Raw genomic sequence first — 26,628 nt, forward strand, 5'->3', positions numbered from 1 at the left:
CCTTCTCCCAAATAAGTTCAGCACACCACTACCATTTTGTTTTTCAATATTTGTTCACTCAATCATACAGACTGCACTTGGCCTTTCCAAGACTCTAATGGAATTTGCTTATGGTGTGAGTCTTGCTTTGTTTGGTCTGGTTGATTTAGTTAATTCCTAATCAAGTTTTGATCTTATATCAAAGAGAAAAGTCAAAGAATAATAGAAACCCACGGGAGATAAAGTCTGATGCTCTGGATCAAGTCCCTCCTATGTCTATGTGACTTTACATCTACATGATCAACAAGTTTTAAGTTTATACATAAGGGAAAAATATCAAAGAATAATAAAAATCCAAGGTAGCAAAAGTATATACATATAGATAGTCTTTTTTGTGTTTCCTTCATATAATTTCTTCAAAATTGTAATTGAGACACCATTAAAGTATACAGTTTCAGGGCACTCTATGTACGGAGCAATTTCCTTAATTTTTATCCTGTCTGACTTTCCTGGAGATGTACAGTATTAGGGCACTCTACATATTGAACTGTCCTTTTCCACTTTGATCCAATTAGGCTATCCTGACAATTCTATGCAATGTGAGCAAAAGTTTTCTTTTAAATTGCATCAAAGTTTAAAATGATCTTGCTATGAATCTTTTAAATTGGTCTTGTTCCGAGTCTTCTTTATGTTCTGGCTTTTAGTATCTTTATAAATTCAGGCATCTTAATACATTTGAAGATTTTGACTCATTACAGTTATTATTCTTATTGAGACTCAAATTGTCCCTTATTTGGTCAATGTGCTCTTTCAAGTTGGCTGCTAGGTCATTTTGACATGACCATATTAGTCTTTATTAGCTTCATTCTTTATAATATGATAAGATGTTCCAGTATAATTGTGCAAATTTCCTTACTAAGGCAAAGAAATAGCCATGGCTCATTTTCAATTGCTATTAAAAATCATGTTGGGAGAATTTTCCTTTATGGGATGATATGCTTTTAGCATGGCTTTTTGTAGACAATATTAAAGTAGATTTTAATATTATATATACAAATATAGGCACAAATGCTGCTGTTATGTAGAAATAATCCAAGTTAACATTTTAGATCCTGGACCATCTTTCCATTTAAAGCTCAATGTTTTTTCTCTCTTTTTCTCTAAACAGTAGGGGGGAGGTAATAGATGGAAGGGCTTAAACAGGGAGAAGCAAGTTAAATAAAGCTATTTTTAAAATCCCAGTATTGACTTTCACATATTAAGAGCAAACAAATTTTAAATTTGAGTAATTTGGATTTCTCAAAGGATATTTTGTCACCATTGTCTGAATAATTGCAAGAATGTATTAGAATGCAAACAACTTCATATATGCAATGGAAATGAAAAATCACCAAAATTAAAAGTCATTACTAAGCCAGAGTATTTTTAACTTGTCAACTGTTCTTTTGTACTACATGCAACACATCTTTACTATCGTTAAAGCTGGTATTTAAATTGATGGAAAATTATCTAAGCCCATATTTCTGATAATGTGCTTGTAGTCCAGCTCCAGTTAAAGGTTTGCCATTGTTTCCAGGAAAAGAACAATTTTAGAGCTCTTTAGTAGCTTGAAAGAATAAAAATAGGAATGGAGACTTTTTTATGCTTTATAGCACATTTAAACATAAGGTAGAGAGCAATGTCATTCACAAGATAATAAGAGTAATCTATTTAAGGGGCTTTAATATCTTTCTTTCTCCCAAGTGATTCCAATGGGAAAATAGCCTGGCAGTCATTCTTCTGTCCACGTATCAGTGAATCCACTTTACCTTCAGTCTCGGACTGAAGGAGGACTGAGATTTTTGTTTCTATCAAGCTTTATGGTGTCTGCCTTTGCCCAGAAATGCTTTTATGTTACAGGGACTTTTTACATGTACAAGAATATTTCCTGCTATTTGTAATTTTTTTTACAGTTCAATCAATTAAAATTATGAATTTATCGGATATGTAGCATTCTTTTAAACATAAAATAGCAAACATCCCTGAGTAGTTCCACAAATGCAAAGCAGAAAAAAGCAGAACCTGGGAGTTTGTTAGAAATATAAGTGACTTTAGGCCCCAACACTGAACCACTGAATTCAAAACACAACTGTGTTTTTATTTGTTTGTTTTTGTTTTGGGGCCACACCCATGGATACTCAGGTGCTACTCCTGGTTCTGCACTCAGGAATTACTCCTGGCGGTCAGTCCTCAGGGGAACCCTATGGGATACTGGGAATTGAACCTAGGTTGGCTGCGTGAAAGGCAAGCACCCTACTCACTGTACTGTCTCTCCAGCCCCTGACTGTGAATTTAATAAAATCTCCTGGTAACTTCTGATGCATACTCAAGTTCTAGAAGTATTTAAAAAATATTCACATACTACTAATGCAACCAAGAAATTAAATACTTATTAAATGAATGAAAAGTCTCATACCATTTTAACATTAATTGCAAACTTAATCAAATGCTTTAAACCTTTGACATAATAATAAGCACAGCTTTTTTATTTTCTTGAATGCATGAAAATGTTAAAAAAATCTACTGTTTCACTGTATCACTGTCATCCTATTGTTCATTGATTTGCTTGAGCAGGCGCCACTAATGTCTCCATTCGTCCCTGTTGCATGCTAGTGTAGCCCGATAGCATATCGGGGGCTCTTTCAGGGTCAGAGGAATGAGGACCATTGCTGTTACTGTTTTTGGCATATTGAGTACACCACAGGTAGCTTGCCAGGCTCTGCCATGTGGGCAGGATACTCTCGGTAGCTTGCCAGGCTCTCCGAGAGGGACGGAGGCTTTTGGGGTGGCCTCTAATCGCCTTTACAGGTGTTCCTGGTCTACCAAATGTAAGCTTTTGGTCGACTGGCATGTTGTAATGATCTGCACACTGACAAACACGCACTTGCCTGCGTCTCTGGACAGCGCCTGGGACAACTGTGGCCCCAGGTTGATCTCCTTGGGATTGATGGAGTGTGCCCAGAGGTTGTTGAGCAACTGGCAGAGCAGGACCCTATCACAGAGGGTCTGTGCCAGGTCAAACACCTGCACTGAGTCCCAGGCCACCCAGTGGTTGGCTGATATCACCCCACAGTGGATAAGCCACTGCACCCACTGCTGCCACAGCTCTATGCCCGATGATGCTGTGACTTGGCCTAGCCAGGGCAGGTGGCAATGCTGTGGCCGCCAACATGATTTTTCTGTGTCCCGCCAATTCCATTCTGTCTGAATCTTGCAATACAGCAAGTGATGTCCATCAGGAATCATGCGTAGAGTTCCAGCAGGGATTATGCATAGAGTTCCAGGCCTGGCCTGCTAAGTCACATGTTATCTAAGACGAGATGGTGAGCTGGGTTGAGTAGAGTGCAAGGGGTTCGGGCAGCATTGGCTCCATCTTGCCTCCAATCAAATATGGTGTGGTAATTATGGAAAATGAGTAAGGCATGTTTTATGATGTGTCACGTGGCCGCAAAAGCGGCTGTATGGTTTAGGACTATGTTCACTCATGTGTGAGCCTCGGCCCAAGAATGTGGAAAGTGGCCTGGAGCATAGCGGTGGTTGGGTTGTGGAGGTTGACTGTCATGGCTGGGTCTCTTGGGGCGGGGAGCGCTCTCACCTGTCCCCTTCTTTGGTGCCCCGAATGAAAACAGCCTGGCGCAGAGTCTGGTGGCATGGTTATGGGGACCGCATTTTATGCTCCCTTCCAGGAGAAGCATCCATGAGTTCTGGACGGTGGCTGATGAGGAGATTAGAAAATATATGCATTAAAAACTAAAAACTAAAGATTAAAAACTATCAGTTAATATTTTAACAAGAAAATTTGGCACAAATCAATTAAAATAGTTAATTTTGTTTTACATTCTCGTCCCTACTTTTTTTTTGTGCCACACCCAGCCATACGAAGGACTTCTTGCTCTGCAGTCAGGTATCATTCCTGATAGCAGTCAGTGGACCAAATGGCACGCTGGGGATAGAACCCTGGTAAGGCGTGTGAAGGCAAGTACTCTATCTGCTGTATTATCTCTTCAGTCCCCTACTTCTATTCTTAACCTAACAGGGATCTGAAATTTAAACCTCCTTATATTTATGGGTTGTCAGGAAGTCTAAGAGATGGTTTTTACACCTTCTCAGGGTTTATGTAATTTTACCAGACTGGAAAGAAAAATTATGTCAGGAAATTAGGAATGTAGGTGAATGATTGCTGAGCTCTTAATTTTGGTTGGGTTGTGGGACCTGGCTGCTAAGTTTAAAATGAATTAAACTCAAGTGGTTAGCCTTTGGCTGAATATCTTTTTATCATATAGTTTCCTTTTTTTTTATTATGGGCACTATACGGATTTCCTGTTGCTGCTTTTACCACAAATTTAGTGGCTTAAATCAACAAAACCATGTTATTTTATACTTCTGGAGGTCAAGGGTTTAAACTGGGTCCACAAGTCTATGTTTCCTCTGGAAACTCCAGGGAAGAATCTAATTCCTTCCCCTTCCCAGCTTCAAGATTCAGCCAACATCCATTGGCTCATGGCCGACTTCTTCCATCTTCAAAGTTAGCAGCATAGCCAGCATCTTCTCTCATTTATGATCTCCTGTCTCTTTTATTAGGACACTGGTAATTAAATTTGGTCCACACCAAGATAAACCCTCTATCTCAAGATCCATGATTTAGTCAAAATAGGCTCATTTAACCCAAAACAATTGCAAAATTGCTTTTTCTGTATGAGATGACATAATCATAGGTTCTGGGTATTAAGATGTGACCATCTTTAGTGAGAAAGTGTGATATTATTATGTCTGCTATAGGTCTTTATTGACAAATTCAGATTATGTTAAGAGATTAGGAGCTAAGGATATAGCTCAAGTTTAAAGCACATGCCCGGTATATTTAATTCCTTGACTTCCATCCCCCAGCACACATGGTCTCCCTTTGCCACTTTCTCCAACCCCCATCAATGTTGTTTGTGGTCCTTGTGGAGTCTGCCACATCACAAAGCTGAGGAGAGCATTGCAGAGAATGGTTTTGGATCCCATAGGGACTGTTGAGGATGGCCCCAGAAGAATTTAAAGAAGAGATATTCTAGGATCAGGTAGATGGTACAGGGTCTAGGGTGCATGCTTTGCCTGATCTCAGTTCAACCTCAGCAATGCATGTCTCTCTGAGCATCTCCACGTGTAGCCAAGGGAGCCTCTGATGACTGTCAGGGCCTTAAACCTCAGGGCCCAAGCAACCCTGCATTCTCAATCCCTCATATCATATCACCTGGCCAGGTGGACTAAGTAACTCTGGAAGTGGCTCCTGGGCCCCTGAGCACTACTTAGAAGACCCCCCCCACCACGAGATCTTCGTTCATTTTCATTAGTATCCTTTTAGTTTCTGATACCATATGGTGAATTGTAATATTTTAATGATTTATTAACCTAGACTGGTTTCAATATTTTGAAGTGTATGCCTTTCTTATTGACACTCTCTTATAATAAGTTGAATTACCAAGAGGTTTCACTCCTAAAGAAACAGGAAGGTGAATCTGAAAAATTTAGATTTCTTCTTCAGGACAGTTAACTGTTACTGTTTCGAAATGACTAGTTGCATCCTCTTTCTAACTGCAAACTGTATGGCACCCGGTCCCAGTTACACATTGAACTCTGCTTGTCCCTCATTCTACATAAGAACACAGATGTTAATGGGGTCTGTTCATTTCAGGAACAGTTTTTAATATTTCTGGGACTATTTAGCTTAAAGAGTATGTTAATTATTTGTGGTTTAACACACTCTAAATAGTACATACTTATATACACTATGATTTAAAATGTACTTAGTAAAAAAACCATAAAATATCTAAAATATCTATCTGCATATAGATATTACCTAATATTTTCTGATTAGGTAAAAAATTTGAATGTACATGTTATTTTCCAATGAAACACATTATCATTGTATTTTGTAAATTTTATTTATATTAATTAATTGTGGCCTTTATAGACACAACTCTTATTTAATAAGTTTTATTACTATCAATGATAACAACTTGACAAATGGCTACTCTTTTAAGCTGATTCTTTTTCTGGTTAGCACTGCTCCTGACATTTTAAAAATCACTTGCTTTTTGGCAACACCAGGGGTGTTAAAGAACTGTACTGATTTTATCCTTCCTGACTACATGGAATTGATTTGTCATTTTATTCTTTTCTTTCTTTGTAGACAATGTGAGACCAAAAATCTAGGTTCTTAAGATGTTTACAGATTTTGAGGGGGAAAATTATAGGTATTTCTGCTGTCTTGAGATTGCTCTCAATAATGACTGAGCTGAAAGAAAATACTTCTCCCTAAATGTATAAAATAATAAGTGCTTGTTCTTCCAGCATAACATACCATGTTGTTATCCCTTACTTTTCTTGCTATATGGGATGTCAGCAAATACTAAGACTTTCCTCTTGATTGACCCATTGTTCCACCCAGTAGTAGAATATTTCACTCTCCTTCCACTCACTACCTCTGTATTTTCTGGAACAATAGTTCCCTGCCTTGTCTTCAGAGCAAAAGAACTTGAGGAGCCTTAAAAATACTAACGTGAATCTAGCATTTTAGCTTTGAATTTAACCTTCCATAGGGCAGATTCAGTAATTTTTCTCACTCCATAGATAATAGCTGTGCAATCAAAGTTGAAGTCTTCAATTCTAAGTGGTACTGGGAAACCTCAATAAAGCAGACACAATAAATCTCCCTGGAGATTACTACATCATAGACATTCTAGAGATAGCAGCTCAAAACTGTGCTTTTCCAATTTTCTCTTTAAAAAAACTCATATGTATAGGTTATTGCTTTTCCAATTTCTCCCCTACGGTCTTCCCTCTTTCAGTCTCACCTTTATCCATTCCTTCCAGACCTTGTTCTACTTTAAGCTTTTTTAAAAGAACTTCAGTGGGTGTAGAGCAACAGAACAATGGGTAGGGTACATGACCTGCATGTGACTGACCTGGTTTCAATACTTGGCACCCACTATGGTTCCCTGAGTCTTCCAGGAGTGATTCTTGAATGCAGAGCCAGGAGTAACCCTGGAACATCACTGGGTTTGCTACCTTCATTTTTATGAGCTCAAGATAAGGTTTACATATGTGTTAAATATAACACAACTCATATATTGTAAAGTTAAATTTAAAAAAACTTAAAAGTTTGGTAGCCCATGATCCCAGCTCTCTAAAATTATTTGAGATTACAATAGAAGCAAGATATCTTTTTCAGATTATGAGCTTCTAGAAGGTTGGCTGCTATGGTTAACCCATAATTTTCTCCTACTGTACTTACTTTGCAAAATTGAAATATTTTATTTATTTATTTATTTATTTATTTGCTTTTTGGGTCACACCTGGCAATGCACAGGGGTTACTCCTGGCTCTGCACTCAGGAATCACCCCTGGCAGTGCTCAGAAGACCATATGGGATGCTGGGAATCAAACCCGGGTCGGCCGCGTGCAAGGCAAACACCCTACCCACTATACTATTGCTCCAGCCCCAAAATGAGAAATATTTTAAACATTCACTTGGGATCAGTAGCCTTCTACTTTTTCTCTATCTTATAGAAGTTTAGCTATAAAATTAACCAGTTCTTCTGAAATGGAGGAATTGGTAATTGATTATAGAAGGCAATGTCTCGTAACAGTAACAGTCAAGTTTTGCGTTAAATGAACTTTGGGTTGAACATAAGCTCCTCTAATTTAATGAGCTATTATTGTGCAGGGCAAGTTACTTATCCTCTCTGGGTTTAGGGTCCTTCAAACTATAAAATGACAATTATTAATATCCATCTGTCTGTTTGAATTTGTTGTGTGATTTGATTTGTCTTGCTTGCTTAGTGCATTCTTTTTAAAAATCGTTTTTTAAATTTTTTTGCTTTTTTGGGGTCACATCAGGTGATTCTTAGGGGTTACTCCTGGTTCTGCACTCAGGAATTACTCCTGGCAGTGCTGGGGGGAACATATGGGGTGCCAGGGATTTAACTTGGGTTGGCCGCATGCAAGGCAAACCCCCTCCCAACTCCAGGCCCACTTAGTGGATTCTTTGTGTGGGAGAATGTCGAACCCTTGCTGACTTTTTCCGAAGAAGGGAAGAGCCACTCAGAGTGCAAGAACTACAGCTGAAGAACTTCTGAGGCTCAGCCTCTGCAAAGTTCATTGCTCTCTGTGTTAGATCCAATTCACTGAGAAGCACTCCAAGATGGGGTTAGATGTGGAAGAGGTTGATTGAGGGAAATGTGTAGTGCTATAGTTTTGGCGTATGAAACTATACCAATAACAGTTTTGTAAATCATGGTGCATTGGAACAAAATGTAAAAAAATAAAGCCACAGAGCACAGAGACTGGGGGTGTTGGGGAGAGAAAGAAATGTCAGTACAACATTAATAGAAATGGAGAAAAATATTAAGGGAATTGAAGGCCATGATAGGCAGGAGAGCCTTCAGATCTCCATACAGATTTGGCTCCAGTGATAGAAGAGGGATAAGGATTAGGGCACTAAAACCCTCACACTGAGGTATGAGAAAGTCTTGGCCAAGCCCATGGGAAACCACAGGGCAAAGGTTACCCATGAGAGAATTCCCAGCCAGGCAAAAGGACCCTTCTTACATCTGCATCCAGCTCTGTTATTGGATGGGAATATCCTGAGAGTGAGTGTGACCGAGTGAGTGTGACCCTCATTGGAAAACTCAAATTCAACAGTTGGTGACTGTCAGCTAATGGTACTCCTTTAAGATCTTGTGGAATGATCAATGTGTGTATCTCTCTGTCAGCCACAGTGGCCCTTGCAATTTCATAGTAAAAAAATGTATGTTTCTCTGGCATGATACAAAGGAAAATTATCCACATGAAAGAACATCCATGTTTGGTTACCTTGTTTTTGAGCTTGTTTCTCTTAACTTGACCAATTGTCACTTATCAATTAAAACTCATCATCATGACTGTGGAACCCATATTGAAGTTCTTCCCTATAAATTACAATCAAATCAGTGGTCACTAGACAGGACATGTCCAAAAGGAACATTTGACCCCTGTTAGGAATACTTATTTAGGGGGCTGGAGAGATGGTACAACAGGAAGGGAACTTATTTTGCACATGGCCACCCACCTGGGATCGATCCCTGAAACCACATATGGTGGTTCTCAGAGAACCGCTAGGTTGATCCCTAAATCCAGAGCCTGAATCCAGTGCCCGGAGCACCGCTGGGTGTGGTCCCCAAATAAGAAAAAATTCACAGCTGCCTATTAAATATTAACTTTCAAATATTTTATGTTGACAAGCAATTGTTAGCAATCACTGTCAAAGTCACTGTCATCCCGTTGCTCATCGATTTGTTCGAGGGGGCACCAGGAACATCTCCATCGTGAGACTTGCCACGGGTAGCTTGCCAGGTTCTCATGCGGGTGAGATACTCTTAGTAGCTTGCCAGGCTCTCCGAGAGGGGCAGAGGAATCGATCCCGAGTCATCCGCGCGCAAATCTAACGCCCTACCTGCTGCGCTATCGCTCCAGCCCAATTGTTAGCAATACAAACTCGAATTCATTCGCATTTTAGTACTAATTATGATAATTATTAAAGAAGGAATTATGAAGCATGTTTAACTTAGATTGTCTTTTTCTTGGTTTGCCACAGTGTGTTGTCTAGCATGACAGATGCAGTATTGGCTCGGGTGTATAAACAATCAGATCTGGTCACCCTGGCTAAGGAAGCATCCATCCCTATTGTCAATGGGCTGTCAGATTTGTACCATCCTATCCAGATTCTGGCTGATTATCTCACTCTCCAGGTGGGTTATTTTATTTTTAATCTTTTTTGTCTCACATATGAACAAAATCAACAAATTGTTGCTGATTATCTCTAAATGGAACCATTTAAATCATGGTCTTCTTAATTTTTTCCCCAAATATTGTCTTGGCAAAACATAGCCACATATGGGTGCATACTAGATTTCCATGACAAACATTGTTCAAAACAGATTATAATATCCTTCTGTTTGCAGTTCTATCCCCAGTCTCTTTTAGCCCATTCTCCTCCTCTGTTCTTTCTATTGCTTTGCCTTTGGGTAACACAATGGTTGAAGAGGGGATGCTCGAGCATACAGAATGGAAAGGCTTTATGTGATTCTACATGCATCAGGTTCTGTGGCTTGTGAGTGAAAACTGGTATAATGTGCTTTGAAAATTCAATGTGGTAGAAATCACTTTTTGAGAAGAAGATGCTTTCTATAATTTTAATAATATGACTAATAAACTGATTGTATAAGACTAAAATCACAGGCATGCAGAATTTATAGAATTGAGGCTCAAATTTAGCCCCGTTCCCTACATTTGGAACTTGAATAACTTCCATATAGTCACCTCATTTGGCTATCTACAGCCAACCTACATTCTTTTGACGTTTAGAAACCTGACACCATAGTTTTTTTGTGAAATCAGAGCAACCTGTGTAAGTCCATATCACTTCAGACTTAGTCACTACACATGTACAAATATGAGAGTAAACTCAAAATAAAACTCTTTGCTGATGAGGATATTAGTTCAGAGAGGATGGTATCTAAACACCAAAGTGGCTGTTCATAGATACAGCTTTATAGCTATGCCAGATTATTTAATGTTTCCTCTTGGAACATTATCATTATTAGATTAACACATTCATGGAGAGATAGTGATATATTCTATTCACCACACTGTCCCCTGTAGGACCTGGTAAGATGCTTTCATATAGAACATTCAAAGCAGGAGCTTAATGAACAAATAGCAGCATATAAATTGTGTAGAATCAAAGTCAGATGGACTTGGATTTGTATCCAAACTTAGCTACTTAAAAAGTTCTGGGATTGGGGTGGGGGTGGTGGGAGGGATACTGGGAACATTGGTGGAGGAGAATGGGCACTGGTGGAGGGATGTAAACAATCACTGTATAACCGAAATACAAACATGAAAGTTCATAAGTTTGTAACTGTACCTCACGGTGATTCACTGATAAAATTTTTTTAAATGTTCTAGGATCTCCAAATTTCGTAGACTTTCCCTTCTTTATTCATAATTCTATAAATACAGAAAATTTATAAAACATAAAGACATGAGGTAAAAGAAAAGAAAGCAATTATCTGTATGCCCACGAGGTCGGTCAGATCTTTACAATTTCATGCAGCTTTCATTTATTTTGTGTGGGGGAATTCTCAAGAAGTGCTCAGAGGGACACCAGGCTCACCTGTGGTGCTCAGGGAACTATGCAGTACCAGGAGTTGAATATGGGGCCTCGACATGCTAGTCTTGTACTCCAGCCCTTTATAGTAGCTCCTGGTACATTTTTGTTTGTTTTAAAATATTTCAAATAGAGTTTAAGTCCACTGTGTAACTCTCCATGAACCCATTTCCTTTCACCCCACCTACAATTTATTATCCTGAGGTTTGTTTTTATGATTTCTAGGCATGTGTTTATACTTTAACTACACTTGTCTATAAACAACCTAGGGTTATTTTGTGGGCATGTCTTTGAACTTTATATAAATATGAAAATATTCAAACAGCCACTTCACAATATTGTTAAGGTGGACCATATTTCCCTTTTCTTATATCAAAGAAATTTCGTTCCATAAAGACAGTGATTTTGGATATCTTGGTTCATTGTCATATCTTTAGTACCAAAGAGAGTGTTTAGATGTAGCTGGTACTCGATTTGTTGAATGAATGAACAAAAACTGATTCACATTACAAGTATATGAAAATAGGAGTTTCCTTGGAGGTCATGGGATATATTGGTTTAAGATATTAGTATGTTTTGCAAGGCCAAAGAGTTAGTACACTAGGTGTTTGCCTTGCACATGGGTTTGATCCCCAGTATCCTATATGGTCCTCCAAGCACCTCCAGGAGTGATCCCTAAGAGCAGAGTTAGGAGTAAGCCCTGAGCATCACCAGGTGTGGCCCAAAAAGCAAAAATATGTGTGTATGTTTTACTATTATTTGTGTGTGGCTATCATTCGTGTTATTAAATTTCTCTGTGTAATGAAAAAAATAGGTATTTATCCATTCCAAAAAACACTGAAATCTACAGGATGACTATTTTATTTTACTTTTTGGTTTTGTTTTCAGGGGCTACACCTAGTGGTGCTCAGGGCATACTCCTCTCCCTGGGCATGGGTATCACCCCTGGCATTGTGCAGGGGACCATATGTGGTACTGGGGATTGAACTGGGGTTGGTTGAGAGCAAAGCAAACTTCTTATACTCTGTACTATCTCTCTGACCTCGTGACTTTTATTTGGATCTTATTAATTGTTTTACATAAGTGAGCTTCCTCCCAGATACAATCCCATAACTCTTTGCCTTTTAGGAACATTATGGCTCTCTTAAAGGCCTGACTCTCAGCTGGATTGGAGATGGAAACAACATTCTGCACTCCATTATGATGAGTGCAGCAAAATTTGGGATGCATCTTCAGGCAGCTACACCAAAGGTGGGAAACTTTCTTCCTTGAAACTAACCCCTTTATAAGGCCATCCCAGATTCAATAATCCAGTAAAAACAAACCTCTATTCATTCACAGAGAGTATGTGTGGTCAACACAATTTAGGGTATGTTACTAACCATGTTATTATAGCGATCTAGCTTCTTGTGTGCCCATATTTTCATGGCTATGCTAAGATAGTCTTTGCTGATGCCTTTAAACCTGTGAGTTTATGCTAAAGGCATGTCTGAATGGCCCTTTTGAATACTCTGAAACTAGCCATTATGTTGATTGGCATACTTGTACATTACCACAAAGGCTGAAGGAACAATAAAATCCAGAAAGCGAAGAATTCCCAATACATGGGGAGGATACTAACATCTTTTTTCTAATATGTTATTTGGTAGAAATATGTCAATCTAATGTGAAGGTCTTAGTGATGGTATATATGTCAGCTTAGTACTTCAAAACACAACTCCAGGGACTCTCCAGAACTTAAACTATGAGGCCCAGAAGACTGGGATGCTCTGCTTATTTTCTACCCTGTTGCTAATATCTTACAGACTGTACAAGAATCATAGCTTTTTTTTCCATAGGTCAAATCTTTTGATACAGAAGAAACTGGAAATAATTGACTGTAGAAGGGTAACTGGACATTTCAAGGATAGAGTTAAGAGGGAGATGGTCTTCACAGTTTCTACTTTTATGTGATTTATTTTTTTAACATATAAATATCTTACCTACTCAATAACATAACTACATGTAGCACTGTAGCACTGTCGTCCCATTGTTCATCGATTTGCTCAAGCGGGCACCAGTAACATCTCCATTGTGAGACTTGTTACTGTTTTTGTCATATCGAATACACCATTGGGTAGCTTGCCAGGCTCTTCCGTGTGGGCGGGATACTCTCGGTAGCTTGCCGGGCTCTCCGAGAGGATGGACGAATAGAACCTGGGTCTGCCACGTGCAAGGCAAACACCTTACCCATTCTGCTACTGCTCCAGTCCCAAAGTTGGTAGTATCCTTTTTTATTTTAAATGTGTTTTATTTTTAAACACATCATAGTGAAAACCTGCAGAGTCCTCTAGAATAAACCCTATTTAAAATTGACCAAGCCTCAAACAAAATAAATAAGTCTTGTAGAGGATTAAAATTGACCCTGTGAAAGACCCTATGAAATATTTTTTTAAATAATTAGTTTTGAATGATCCTCATAGAACTTTTCAAGTATCCCCATCTCTACTGAGTTCTTTTCTCTCTTGCATTTCTCCCTCACCCTTAATATTGTATTAGGAGTCTTTGGAAGAGAATACTTCCATAAACAGAAATTGTTAGAAAGGCCAAATACATAATAGAATCAATACTTCTATTAAGAGATGATTATTCATTATTATTGTAGACTTATTTGTTTCTAACCAATTGTGAGTTTGCTGTCAAGAATCATTACTGTGGTTCACTCTAGAAGATAGCTAGAGGTGAATGTGCAAGGCCTAAGAATTTTTCCCTGTAAGCTTATTGAGAGTACGATATTTATTTGTCAACCACTAGGATCGTAAATTGTACAATATGCAGAAATAAATATCTGAGCTTATCTGTAAGGAAACATCCAATATCTTGAGGCTCTGTATACGCTGCACCCCTGTCCCAATGTATTATGCTATGTTTTCCATAAACAGGCCCTGATGAAGATTAATGAACTAATTTTCTATTAAGGAAGTGCTCCTAAATGAAACATGTAGGGTAGGTATTAAGGTAGGGATATCAAGATATAGAAAATGGATAATCTAGGCAGACTTCCATTTATAGTTACAAAATACTCAAATTTATTCAGGTCTAAGGGATTTACAGGGGACATGGGACTCAGTAGAAGTCTTGAAAACTCTTGAGAAAATGAGATGACTTTGTCACCCTAGTGACATGTCAGGCACTTCCTTCCACAGAAGGAAGATTCAACCTGATCCTACAGGTAAAAGTTTGAGTATAAATTATACCCTAAATAATGGTCCCAACCAGAGGTAAGGGTGGTAGGTTTTCATTCTTTGAACCATTGATCATTTCACCAGCAAGGTAAAGTAGGAATACTTTCTGGTACTTCTGGCTAAAAAATAAGTCTAGTAACTAGAGGGCAGTCTTCAGAGAAGAGCTAGTGAAGAAGGTATTAAAATCACTATGAAATGGAGAAGATGGATCCAAAGCTCTATAAAAGGATGCTCTAATGGTATTGACAATATCTATTATTGTCCAACAAAACCCATTTCCCTAGTGTTCTTACTGAACCAGTATAAGTCACCGAACCTCCTGCCCTGATTTCTTAGGCCTGCCATAATTACCACCAACTGATGCTACCAAATTCTTTAGAATACTAGAAAACTAAAATTAAGGTGTTAGCAGAGGACACTCCCTCTAATTCTGTAAGAAAGGATTCTTCCTTGTCTCCCCACTGCTTATAGCCTCAAGCATTCATTGGCTTGTGGCTCATCATGACAATCTCTCTCTAGCTCCTTTTTTTCTGTGTCTCTCTATGCAAACATCACTTCATCTATGAGGATACTGGTTATAATAAATTTAGACTCGCCCTGAACCTCACCTTAACTAATTACATGTACAAAGACCCCATTTGGAAATAAGTCACATTCTAAGGTAGTGGTTGAGCATGAATATTTGGAGCACATTGTTCAATAGGATACTTGCCATAGAAGGAATCATAGGCTTAGACAAAAGCATTCATTAGAAGTCACCCTGTAATAGTAAATTTCAGGGACAAAAAGATGACTTACAATAGATGATTATTTTTCATTCAGTACTGACAGAAATAAAGGGTCATATCTGACATTGTACTTAAGATGGTTTTTCGCTTTAAAGGAAGGGTTAACATACTCTCACTACAAATATAGTTTGAAGAAAGACTCCATTCTAATGCAAACTATTCCTGGTTTCTGCTTTTACAGATTAAACATACATTGACAATAATTATCTCTTTCTATAAGGTGTTTAGGAAAAAACTTTATTCTGTTGGAGAAATATATTTTTAAATATTTTATTATGTGTCAAGGATGTATTATTAATATCAATGGGAAAAATCCAGTATTATAGAGTAATTTCAGTATTGTTCTTATGCAGAAACTAATTTAAATGATAAAAGATCACTAAAACATGGTTAAATATCTTGGTGGGAGTAAGAGTTTTTAAAAGTCTTCTGGAAAGCCTGATAGTACAGAAGCTGTTCTATCAATTTAGAAGCAGACATATTTCCTTTTGAGATAAAACTAGGAGATTTATTGTAAATTTACTGAGCACTGAAAAGTTTCCAAGGCCATAATTAATCTATTTCCCCATTTTCAACCAAAAATAACTTACATGTTCAAGAAAACAGAATTTACTCCACAATTGTAAAATCCCTTCATAAACTATTGATAATAATGAGTTTAACATTGCCTAAGTGAATATTTAGACTAAACTGGGTTTGTTAATCACTTCTTTCATCTGCTTTTAAAATTTATGTAAAAGCCAATGGATGATTTAATATAGAAAGCTGAGCTGTGAGTAAAGAATTCCTCTTTGTATTCTCAGTCATGGCCCAGTGCATGCAAGGTTGGGTGATTTTCTCATTTCCAAACCTAGCTGTTGGTTCTCTAAATACTTATTGATTTTTTTTCCTCTAAGAATGATTATACCTTGGGAATGTAAAATCTGATCTCCAAAGAGAAGCAAAAAATATGCAGGGTAAGAGACACATGGGGTAATAGCCCAGTCTCTACCTTTATATTTATTAGTATGAATGATCACAACGTTATTGTTAATTTAGCAAAGCTTTGTTAATTACTTTCTTCAAATCCTGATAAATGAACTCTGGAATTTATGGCTATTTGTGTGTGGTAAAGCTGCTAAGGTGTCTAAAGCTGTTAACATCAAAATCTAAGTAGTTTCTTTAAGAATTTTATACTGAGAGGAGGAAGTATGAGAGACATTCCTGTGCAAATAAACAGTTCCAAATGAGTTAACTTGAACACGCCTGTCTTGGGTTGAGGTTCCCAGGAAGAAGACTCTGAGATGAAGTTTATCATGCAGGATGTGCAGGATGTTTATTAGGGTGTACCCTTGAGATCAACAACTATGGAAGGGAGAGGAAGGAAGCAGGAGTGGACAGAGGGAGGAAAATGAGTTTCCAGGGACAGCCTCAACTGACCTTCTAAGAGTTCTAGACTTAGTTGGATATTTAGATCTGTTTTGAGTTGGGAGTAGGGAGCTATATTTTCACAGTCTCCTGTCAATCAGTCAATGACTGTAGGTTACCCCTGAAGGTGGCCTTGGGTGACTCAGCTCTCTGAAGCAGTCTTCCAGTAGCATACCTGACATATGGAGGAAGAAGTCTTTTTTTTGGCTTTTTGGGTCATACCAGGTGATGCTCAGGGGTTGCTCCTGGCTCTACACTCAGGAACTACTGCTAGCGGTGCTTGAGGAACCATATGGGATGGTGAGGATCGAATCCTGGGTCAGCCACGTGCAAGGCAAACTCCTTACCCACTGTACTGTCGCACTGGCCCCAAGAAGCCTATTCTTAAAGGGGGATCTGGGTCACACACCACTGCATCCACACAGCCCTACTGAATATTTCAAAAATCAACTCATAACCCATAAAGCTGAGAATTCAGGAAAATGAGCAAGATGAAGAACTGCAAGGCTAATTATGGAGTTCGGACTGACAGGATGGTGGCTCTGGAAGTGAGAGTAGCCTTGAGTTTTGAGAGAGAAAGAGTTCACACCTTCCACTGACGATGCCCAGGAGTGAACAGAGAGGGAGGTCTTCGAGGGTGAAAGACTCTGATGGCAGAAAGGGACCAGGCACATTCAGATACAGCAATAAGATAGGCTTTCCTGCAGCAAGATGTTGAAAAGAATTAAAAGAGACAGATACGGGGGACGCCAGTGGGTCGATTTCATACCTTTAATCAGCCTCAACTGAAGAAAGAGTAGTAAGCATTTAGGAAAAAATTAACAAGCTTGCTATGGTATACACACTAGACAAGAGGGTGAGAAAGGAAGAAGATGGGCTACCTGTGAGGTACAGAACAGCTTGCAGGCCAGTAGCTTTGCCCAGAATGTCCCCTCACTTAGAGATGACACAAAGTGAGCAATCCAAGCACCTATGGAACAATATTTGGGTTTGCACAACTCTGAATGTTTGACTCCTTAGATTTGGTGCCCTAAATGACTCTCCTAGTTCCTGATCCCACTATTACCAAGCCATTTCAGCACAAACAGGGTGCTTGCTGTGTAAATGCCATCTACAAGCAAGCACGATGTGTTCAGAACGTTGGCTGGTGAATGCAAAAGAATAAGATGTGTGTGTGTGTGGGCTGCTGGTCTTTAGCTGGGGTGGAGTGGAGGCAATCAGAGGCTTTTCTGAAGAAAAACCATCTACTCTGGGAGCGGAGAGCACTATCCACATGGAGTAAGTGGGGGGAAAAACATTTCAGACAAGAAAGCATTTGCAAAAATAGCTCATGGAAGTAAATTGACAGAAAAAAAATGAACAAAACTAACTTTGCAGACTTGGTGGAAATTGTGGTGGATACTGGAGGAAAAGACAGGGGAGAAATGTATCATTTTCGTGGTGGGATGGCTAGGACTAGGATTTGGGGGTTGGAGATCTGATACACACATATCAAGACATGAAGCTGAAATTCCATAACCCCTGGAATTTCATAACATTATAAACCCAAGAGAAATCAATTGAAACAGAATAAAAATTGCATGCCCAAAGACACTGAGATGAAAACCATGTGGTTGTAGAATTATGTATATGTATAAAATTATGTAGAAGTCTACATATGCTAGGCTGTTAGAACAAAGAGATTTGCCATGAGGAAAGAGGCCAAAGATAAAGGAAAAGTGGGACAATTGTTTTTTGTTCTAAATTGGGTAAAGCTCTAATAAGGTTTGAAATTCTAGATGTGAAAAAAAAAATGTTCGGCTGACCAGGGTAGGGCTATGATAGAAGGATATTGGGTGTATTGTTGAAAGGCAACTAATGCACTCACAAGAAAATGTATACAATCAAATTCCCAAATAACAGTTAAATTTTCCCCTTGCAGGGTTATGAGCCGGATCCTAATATAACCAAGCTGGCAGAGCAGTATGCTAAGGAGGTACGGTCCTTATGTGTAAAGTTTTAACTGCCTTTCTCTGTCTTCTGAAGTTGGTTAACTGGGTGTTTGTGTATGCTAGAATGGTACCAAGATGACGCTGACAAATAACCCTTTGGAAGCTGCTCGTGGAGGCAATGTATTAATTACAGACACGTGGATAAGCATGGGACAAGAAGAGGAGAAGAAAAAACGGCTCCAGGCTTTCCAAGGTTACCAGATTACCATGAAGGTACAAATTGATGTCTTTCTGAAAGTTCAACTAATTCTGCTGATAAAGGCTGGTACTGTCTAATCACTCGTTCACTTCTGGGAGAGAGACTGCTCTTTTCTTCCTTATAAAGGACTCACTGACTGCATCCCCTCCAGAATCTCTCTCCTGAAGATTGGCAGTGTAATCTGGAATACTGGATCCTTTTTGTCCTGAATGCCTGAATGAAGGAATTTGAAAGCCAGGCGTAAGAGTGTCCTAGGCTTTTCCCTTTCACAGCAAGAGAGACATTGAAATTCTTTATTTTTGAACACATTAGGTTACTTCTGTTGCATTCAGTATCTTCTGATTTAAGAAAACCCCACAGTTAAGTTCTTCAACCTAGATCTTGACTGTGGTTTTCTGAACACTCTTAAATCTAGTTTAGTTTTGCTATCTCTAAGGCACTCCCAGGGGAACCCCCTTCTGACCTGATGCCTTTTATTAAGATCCAAAGCAATGATCTTTCAGTCTTGGGCATGCCTTAGAATCACCTGGAAGAGTTTTAGCACAGTTGGCAGGACTTCACCTTCTAGGGTTTTGGATTCAGTTAGTCAAGGGCAGAACCCAAGTACTTGCCTTGCTACTAAGTTCTATTTGGCAAACGGTTTTGCTGGAATTCGTTGTCAGCAGAGAAGTCAATCTGGACAGAGAAAGGGGTTAAGTATTATAATAGATATGCTACTCATAATAGCATATTCTACTCATAAATCAATATATAAAGATGAGTTCCATGTTTATTTATCTATTTTTGGTTTGGTGGTACTCAGGGCATAGTTCTGACTCCTGGCTCTACACTGAGGTGCTCAGGAGACCGTATGGGGTGACAGGGATACAACCCAATTAAATCCAGGTTGGTTGTGTATAAGGCAAGTGCCCTAAATGCTGTGCTACTCCTCCGGCCCCCCAGGTTCCTCGTTTTGATAGAACTAAGTTTGGAAAAGAAAAACTGAAATGTCTTTTTCTCCCTCCGTTTAGAAGACTGTTCTGAGAGGTAGCCACTGTTGATCAGTTTGATGAGTCTTTTTGCAGATGTCTATTTCCCCTGTACTGATTTTTCAACAGTGACATATTAAATGTATTTTAAATTTATTTATTGGTCTTGGGGATATCCACATTCGACAATGCTCAGGGGTTACTCCTGGCTGTGCACTCAGGCAGGCACGGGGACCAAATATTCAATGCCAGGACTGTACCTGGGCTGGCAGTGTTCAAGGCAAACACCTTACCTGCTGTACTGCCTCCAGCCTCAAAATGTATTTTCTGATGACATTTTCCATTTAGCAAATTTTATATTTTCTGCCCACTCATTCAAATGTGTTCATTCTTTGTAATGGTCGCCCAGAATTTCATTGTGTGAATGGACCATAATGTATTCAAAAGATTTCCTGCTTATAAATTAGTTTATTTCCAATTACCTCAATTACAAGCAATACTGTAATGAACATATTCTGTGTAAGCACTATTGGAGAATAGATATTGGTATTATTTTGGGGTGAAGTGGCATATACATTTTTAAATAGAGCAATTATTGAAGATTGTCCATCAGAAGATTTAGGGGATCTCTACGCTCTCTCCCTGTTTTGTTATTTAGATTTTAATATATAGCTCTTGCTTTTTAAAACATGCTTTTCTCTGATTATCAGTAAAATTAGATATCTTTTCATGTCCATTGAACAATTCCACATCTTTTTCTATAAATAATTTGCATATTCTGTACCCATTCTCTTTGCTTTTCTCCCTTTTATTATTGGCTTTAGAACTTCATTATAAATTATAGCTAACACCCTGTCATATAATGACAAATGTTTTCATGGACTATTTTAAATTTCCTGCAGTTTACCTCATACCTACTTTGCCCCAAATTAGCGTTTTTTTTTTCTGGTGACAGTGTTATTAGCTATAAGGAACAATCAAGTCTCTAATGTATTACTGGTTCAAATATTATTTCCTTTTCATATTGCTTTGATAATATTTAGAAACTCAGAAGATTCTGAACCTAGCACTAGGATAGAAAATTAAACAAAATTTTAATAGTTATCTTAAGGTAAAAATGTATGTGGGAATATAGTTTTGGATCTGTAAGTGAATAATGGAAATTAAAATATAATTTTCAAAAATTAACTGTTTGAAAAAATTGAAACAGTAGATTTGCATTAAGAAAGAAATGTCTAGTACATAATAACCATAATCCTGTTTAATGCATTTCTATCACAGTATTTCTATTCAATAATTGTTTGAATAAGTGATTATATGCTTTCAGTACTTAGTTACATAATTTAGAGATAAGCTTAAATAAAACACTGTAGCACTGTACTGTAGCACCGTCATCCCATTGTTGATCGATTTGCTCAAGCAGGCACCAGTAACGTCTACATTTTGAGACTTTTTGTCACTGTTTTTGGCATATCGAATACGCCACGGGGAGCTTGCCAGGCTCTGCTGTGCAGCCGGGATATTCTCGGTAGCTTGGGTTCTCCGAGAGGGACGGAGGAATCGAACCTGGGTCAGCCGCTTGCAAGGCAAACGCTCTACACGCTGTGCTATCACTCCAGTCCTAAATAAAACACAGTCACATAAAAACAATGTACGTGTAGGGTCATAAAACATGCCTTTTGCTATCACATATTACACTGCTGGAGTTCTTACTGAAATGTCTATTATCCTACTAGACAGAATACCAGAAAATTGAGTTAGTAGTTTAATTTGGAGTGATGAACTCCCAGATAAATGACCTTTATGTTTTATAAATTGAAAATATCACATACATTTGTCCTGGGTGTATTGAACTAATATCCTTACTCCGCCCCTTTGTCTCTCCTTTGTGTTGAATCTGGCTCCAGACCCTATAAGATTTAAATATTAAAGAAAATGTGAGTTACATGTAATAGCCCAAATTTAGTTTTATTCCTGTCACTTTTGACTTTATATTTTTTTTGTCCCATCTCTTTTTTAGACTGCTAAAGAAGCTGCCTCTGACTGGACATTTTTGCATTGCCTGCCCAGAAAGCCAGAAGAAGTAGATGATGAAGTGTTTTATTGTCCACGATCACTTGTATTCCCAGAGGCTGAAAATAGAAAATGGACAATCATGGTAAGCAAGAAATAGAATAGGAACGGAGGATAAGGAATTCTTGTGTGTGGCTCCAACTTGTCATTTATGAACCTTTTGGTTAATAACTTGCAGCCAAGATGATCCAACTCTATATTACTTGGTCATACAATATTTGATTTCCCCCAGAAATTTCTCAATAGGTTACTATTGCTCACTAGCATTGCTCATTATTCTATATTTTAATAGAGTAAAACTGATCCCCCTCCAAATGTGTCTATGATGATTTACAAACTCACTTATAGTTTAATTTTAGGCATACAATAGTCCAGCACCAATCCTACCACTAGTGTCAACTTCCTCTCCCAGTATCCCCATGTTCCCTCCCATCCCCCAGCCTGCCACCTTGACAGACATTTTTTAAAGTTTGGTTAAATGTACCTATTTTAAACAAAAGTCCTACTGCTCTTGGTCAGTCTGAATACCAGTCACTATTATCTGTCAACCATTTAAAGTTAGATACTTATTTTAGGCAACATGATTTGTAATACTGCTAATTGTAGGGTTTTATGCACAAAACATTTCAGCAACAAATCCTGCACCATAGTGTCCACTTCCCTCCACCATTGTCCCAGTGTCTTTGCCCCTTATCTTATACTCCCACCCACCCCCCCCCATCCCTCCACCTCCACTGCTATGGCAAGTTTCCTATGATAGACCAATTCTGTATCCGTTGCCTTTGAGCATTTACTATGTTTCTTTACATCTCACACAAGGGAGAGATCATTATGTATCTGTTCCTCTCTTTCTTAATTTTCTCAGCATAGTATTTTTCAAATCCATTTATATAGCAGAAAATTACATGATTTTGCCTTTTCTTATAGCCAAATGGTATTCATTGTGTATAAATACCATAGTTTCTTTATCCAGTAATATATTTTTGGACATTGGATGGTTTTCAGCTTCAGTTATTGTGTTAAAATGAACATAGAAGTACAGATGTCTTTTCAGAATAGAGTTTTTGGGCCCTTGGAATGGACTTCAAGAAATGGGGTTGCTGAAAGCAGTACTAAGGAGAAAGTTTGTGGCTATTAAGGTCACACCAAGAAGAAAGGGTTCAAATCAACAATCTAACCTATCAGCTACAAAAACTGGAAAAATAACAACAAATGAATCACAAACCAAGTAGAAGCGGTGAAATAATAAAAATTAGTGGAATTCAATAATATAGAAAACAGAAAAATAATACAAAGGATCAATGAAATCAGGCATAGTTTCTTCAAGAGTGTACACAAGATTGATGAACATTTAGCTAATCAAGGAAAAAAGACTAAAAAAATAAATAGGATTGGAGATTATAAGGTCAAAATTACAGATGATACCTCAGAAATGCAAAAAATTAATGAGGCTATTATGAACAACTTTATGTCACCAAGTTCAAGAACCTAAAAGAATGGACAATTTCCTAGAATCATATGAATTCCCAAGATTTAACCAGAGGGAATACAAGATCTTTTTTTTTTAATTTTGCTTTTTTGGGTCACACCCAGCGATGCTCAGGGGTTACTCCTGGCTCTGCCTCGGGAATTACTCCTGGCGGTGCTGGGGGAACATATGGTATGCTGGGAATCGAACCCAGGTTGGCCGCATGCAAGGCAAATGCCTTACCCTCTGTGCTATCGATCCAGCCCAGGGAATAAAAAATCTTAATAGACAATTTCTCAAGTAAAGATATTGAAATAATAATTAAAAATCTCACTAAGGTTGCTGGACAGATACTACAGTGGGAGGACACTTGCCAGCTCAGGTTTGATTCCTAGCACCCCATGTGTTCACCCAAGCACCACCAGGAGTGATTCCTGAGTTCAGAGCAGGGAGTAGCCCCAAATCCACAGCAATAAAATCTCCCAAGTACAAAGCCCAGGTCCAATTGAATTGAATTCACTAGTGAATTCTATGAAAACTTCAAAGAAGATTTAGTGCCCATACTCAAGCTCTTCCAAAATATTGAGGAAACAAGAGTCCTCCCTAATAGCTTCTATAAAGCCAATTTCACACTAATGACTAAAATAAACAGATACTACTAAAAAGAAAATTATTGACCAATGTCTTGATGAACATTGATTCAAAGAACCTCAACAAAATCCTAGTTAACCAAACTCTGCAACATATCAAATGATTATACACCATGGTCAAGTGGAGTTTATCTCAAGATGCAAGGGTGGTTCAATATAGAAATCAGTTATCAACAAAAGGTAAGATAAAGATCATATGTTATATCAGTTCATCTTTTAATTTTTATGTGTAGAGCATTTACAGAATTGAAGTGAAACTAATATGAACTAATTGGTCCCTTTAAAATAAGCCATCAATTTTATCTTCACCACTATTTTGGAAAATATTAATAATTTAATTTTTCAGTTGTACAATGTTCCAAATATCACCTTATCTGAAAACCAGAATACTCACATGTCATATTTTTTCCACCATTTTAAAACTGCTCTCAGTTTACCATATGAGCCAGAATCTTACTGGCACACAATAGAATCCACAATAGGTAAATAAATGGGAAGTTATTTATTAAAAGACATTAAGCAACGTCCAGAATCTCTGGTGATAAGGACTGCAGTAAATCACACTCAGATAACACATTCAGGAACAACACAAGGAGGAAATTTGCCTCCAAAACATCATGGCTCCTTTGTAGTCAAAGACTACTGTAAAATTCACCCATATATAGCCTGGTAATAGAAATGCTTAAATTTAAATATTAGCTATTCTGTTATAAAAGCCACAGCTAAAGTAGATACATTCACCTGCATATGTATTTGAAGATTCAATCTCTCAGAGAATGGCTTCCACTTCATGATGTTCACTGATGTATATGAGTCTTGATTAGATGCAGCTGAATGGTGTACCTAGGCTCGAGTTGCAAGGGGGTCTGGGAAATGTAGTTTCCAGCTATTGAAGTATAGAAAAAACAGATGGAAATGAGTATCTTGCTCATTATCTGTCTAATCCATAAATGGAGATAGGGTTATTAGAACCATCAAAAATACATTTAAAAGATTTAGTATAATACTTAATACAATTAACTGTTATCATGATTATTGTTTAACACAATGACCAAGAGAGATTCGAAACTTCACTATTGTTTGAAAGTCAATCAGGATTCCATTTGCCAAGGAAAGCTACATTTATAGAATGGCACTGTAGCCCTGTCATCCTGTTGTTCATCGATTTGCTCGAGTGGGCACCAGTAACATCTCCATTGTGTGACTTGTTACTGTTTTTGGCATATCGAATGCGCCACGGGTAGCTTGCCAGGCTCTGTCGTGCAGGAGGGATACTCTCCATAGCTTGACGGGTTCTCCAAGAGGGACAGAGGAATCAAACCCAAGTTGGCCGTGTGCAAGGCAAATGCCCTACCCACTGTGCTATCACTCCAATCCATTTATATATCTGTCATATCTAATAATGACACAAATTACTTAATTTTTTATTTTAATTTTTTAATTGAGTCACTGTGGAATACATAGTTACAAAGCTGTTTATGATCAGGTTTCAGTCATATAATGATCCAACACCCATCCCTTCACCAGTGTCCATTTCTCACCACAAATGACCCCAGTTTCCCTCCCACCCCCTCCCCCCAGCCTACCTCTATGGCTCTATGGCAGGCACTCCTCTTTCTCTTTTGTTTTGGGGGGGTTCGAACCCAGCGATGCACAGGGGTTACTCCTGGCTCATGCACTCAGAAATTACTCCTGGTGGGGCTTGGGAGATCATATGGGATGCTAGGAATCAAACCCGGGTCGCCTGCGTGCAAGGCAACTGCCCTACCCACTGTGCTATTGCTCCAGCCTCCCACTTCTTTCTTTTTCTCTATCCTTCTTTCTCTCCCCCCACCCCCCACCACCTTCCCACCTTTCCGGACACTATGATCTGCAACAGATACTGAGAGGTTATCATGCTTGTTCCTTTACCTACTTTCAGCATGCAGCTTCTATCCAGAGTGATCATTTAATGGCTTTATTTTTACTGTACATTCCAGCTTGCCAACTCAACACTTTGCCATGCCTGCAGGCAAGCCACTGATTCTGAAGCTTTGATCAGCATTTGAGTCACCAATGCATCTTGTTAAAGTACAGATTTAGAGTCAGTAGGTCTGCGATAAGGCACCAGATTCAGCATTTCTAACAAGGCAATGCAGATGCTGCTGTTCTTTGAACCCACATATAGTGTGGCAAGGGTCTAGATGACCAAAAGGAAACTGAGCTCCCAAATCATGTACCTAATCAAGAGACATAGCAAAACATTTTCCTCACAGTCTATTTTCTTTTATCAGTAGATAATTAGAGTTACAAAGCTAACTCCATTTAAGCCCATTTTAAACCACTTCTCTGCAGAAATTAAGGAGGGGGCACTAAAAGCTTTCTACAGTACCACTTATGAAGAGACTCTGAACCTGTGAAAATTTAAAGAGCTTATTAAGCAAAACCTATGCATCCATTTTACTTCACAAAATTAAATAAATGTTATATACATGATTGAAATGTTTGCATGGATATACAGACATAGACATAGATACATAGTGACCTATATATCTATATATCAATTTCTATATATCCTGATTATTTAGTGAAGTATATACTTTAACTAAAACAGAAGATCAACCACAGTAAAATTAAGTTAAAGGTTTAAAATGGAAAGACTAAGTAGG

General features: G+C 38.3%; 1 protein-coding gene across 1 annotated transcript in view; it reads left to right on the forward strand.

The window, feature by feature from the left end:
* Positions 1–26,628, forward strand: part of OTC (ornithine transcarbamylase) — a 78,200-nt gene that overhangs the window by 45,069 nt on the left and 6,503 nt on the right. Inside the window, exons 5-9 of the mRNA XM_004612918.2 lie at positions 9,638–9,791; positions 12,341–12,463; positions 18,553–18,606; positions 18,686–18,835; positions 21,810–21,947. Coding sequence (XP_004612975.1) covers positions 9,638–9,791; positions 12,341–12,463; positions 18,553–18,606; positions 18,686–18,835; positions 21,810–21,947 — 619 coding nt within the window. The remainder of the gene's footprint in view (positions 1–9,637; positions 9,792–12,340; positions 12,464–18,552; positions 18,607–18,685; positions 18,836–21,809; positions 21,948–26,628) is intronic.

This window comes from Sorex araneus, chromosome X (assembly GCF_027595985.1).
Source record: "Sorex araneus isolate mSorAra2 chromosome X, mSorAra2.pri, whole genome shotgun sequence".
NCBI classification, from domain to species: domain Eukaryota; kingdom Metazoa; phylum Chordata; class Mammalia; order Eulipotyphla; family Soricidae; genus Sorex; species Sorex araneus.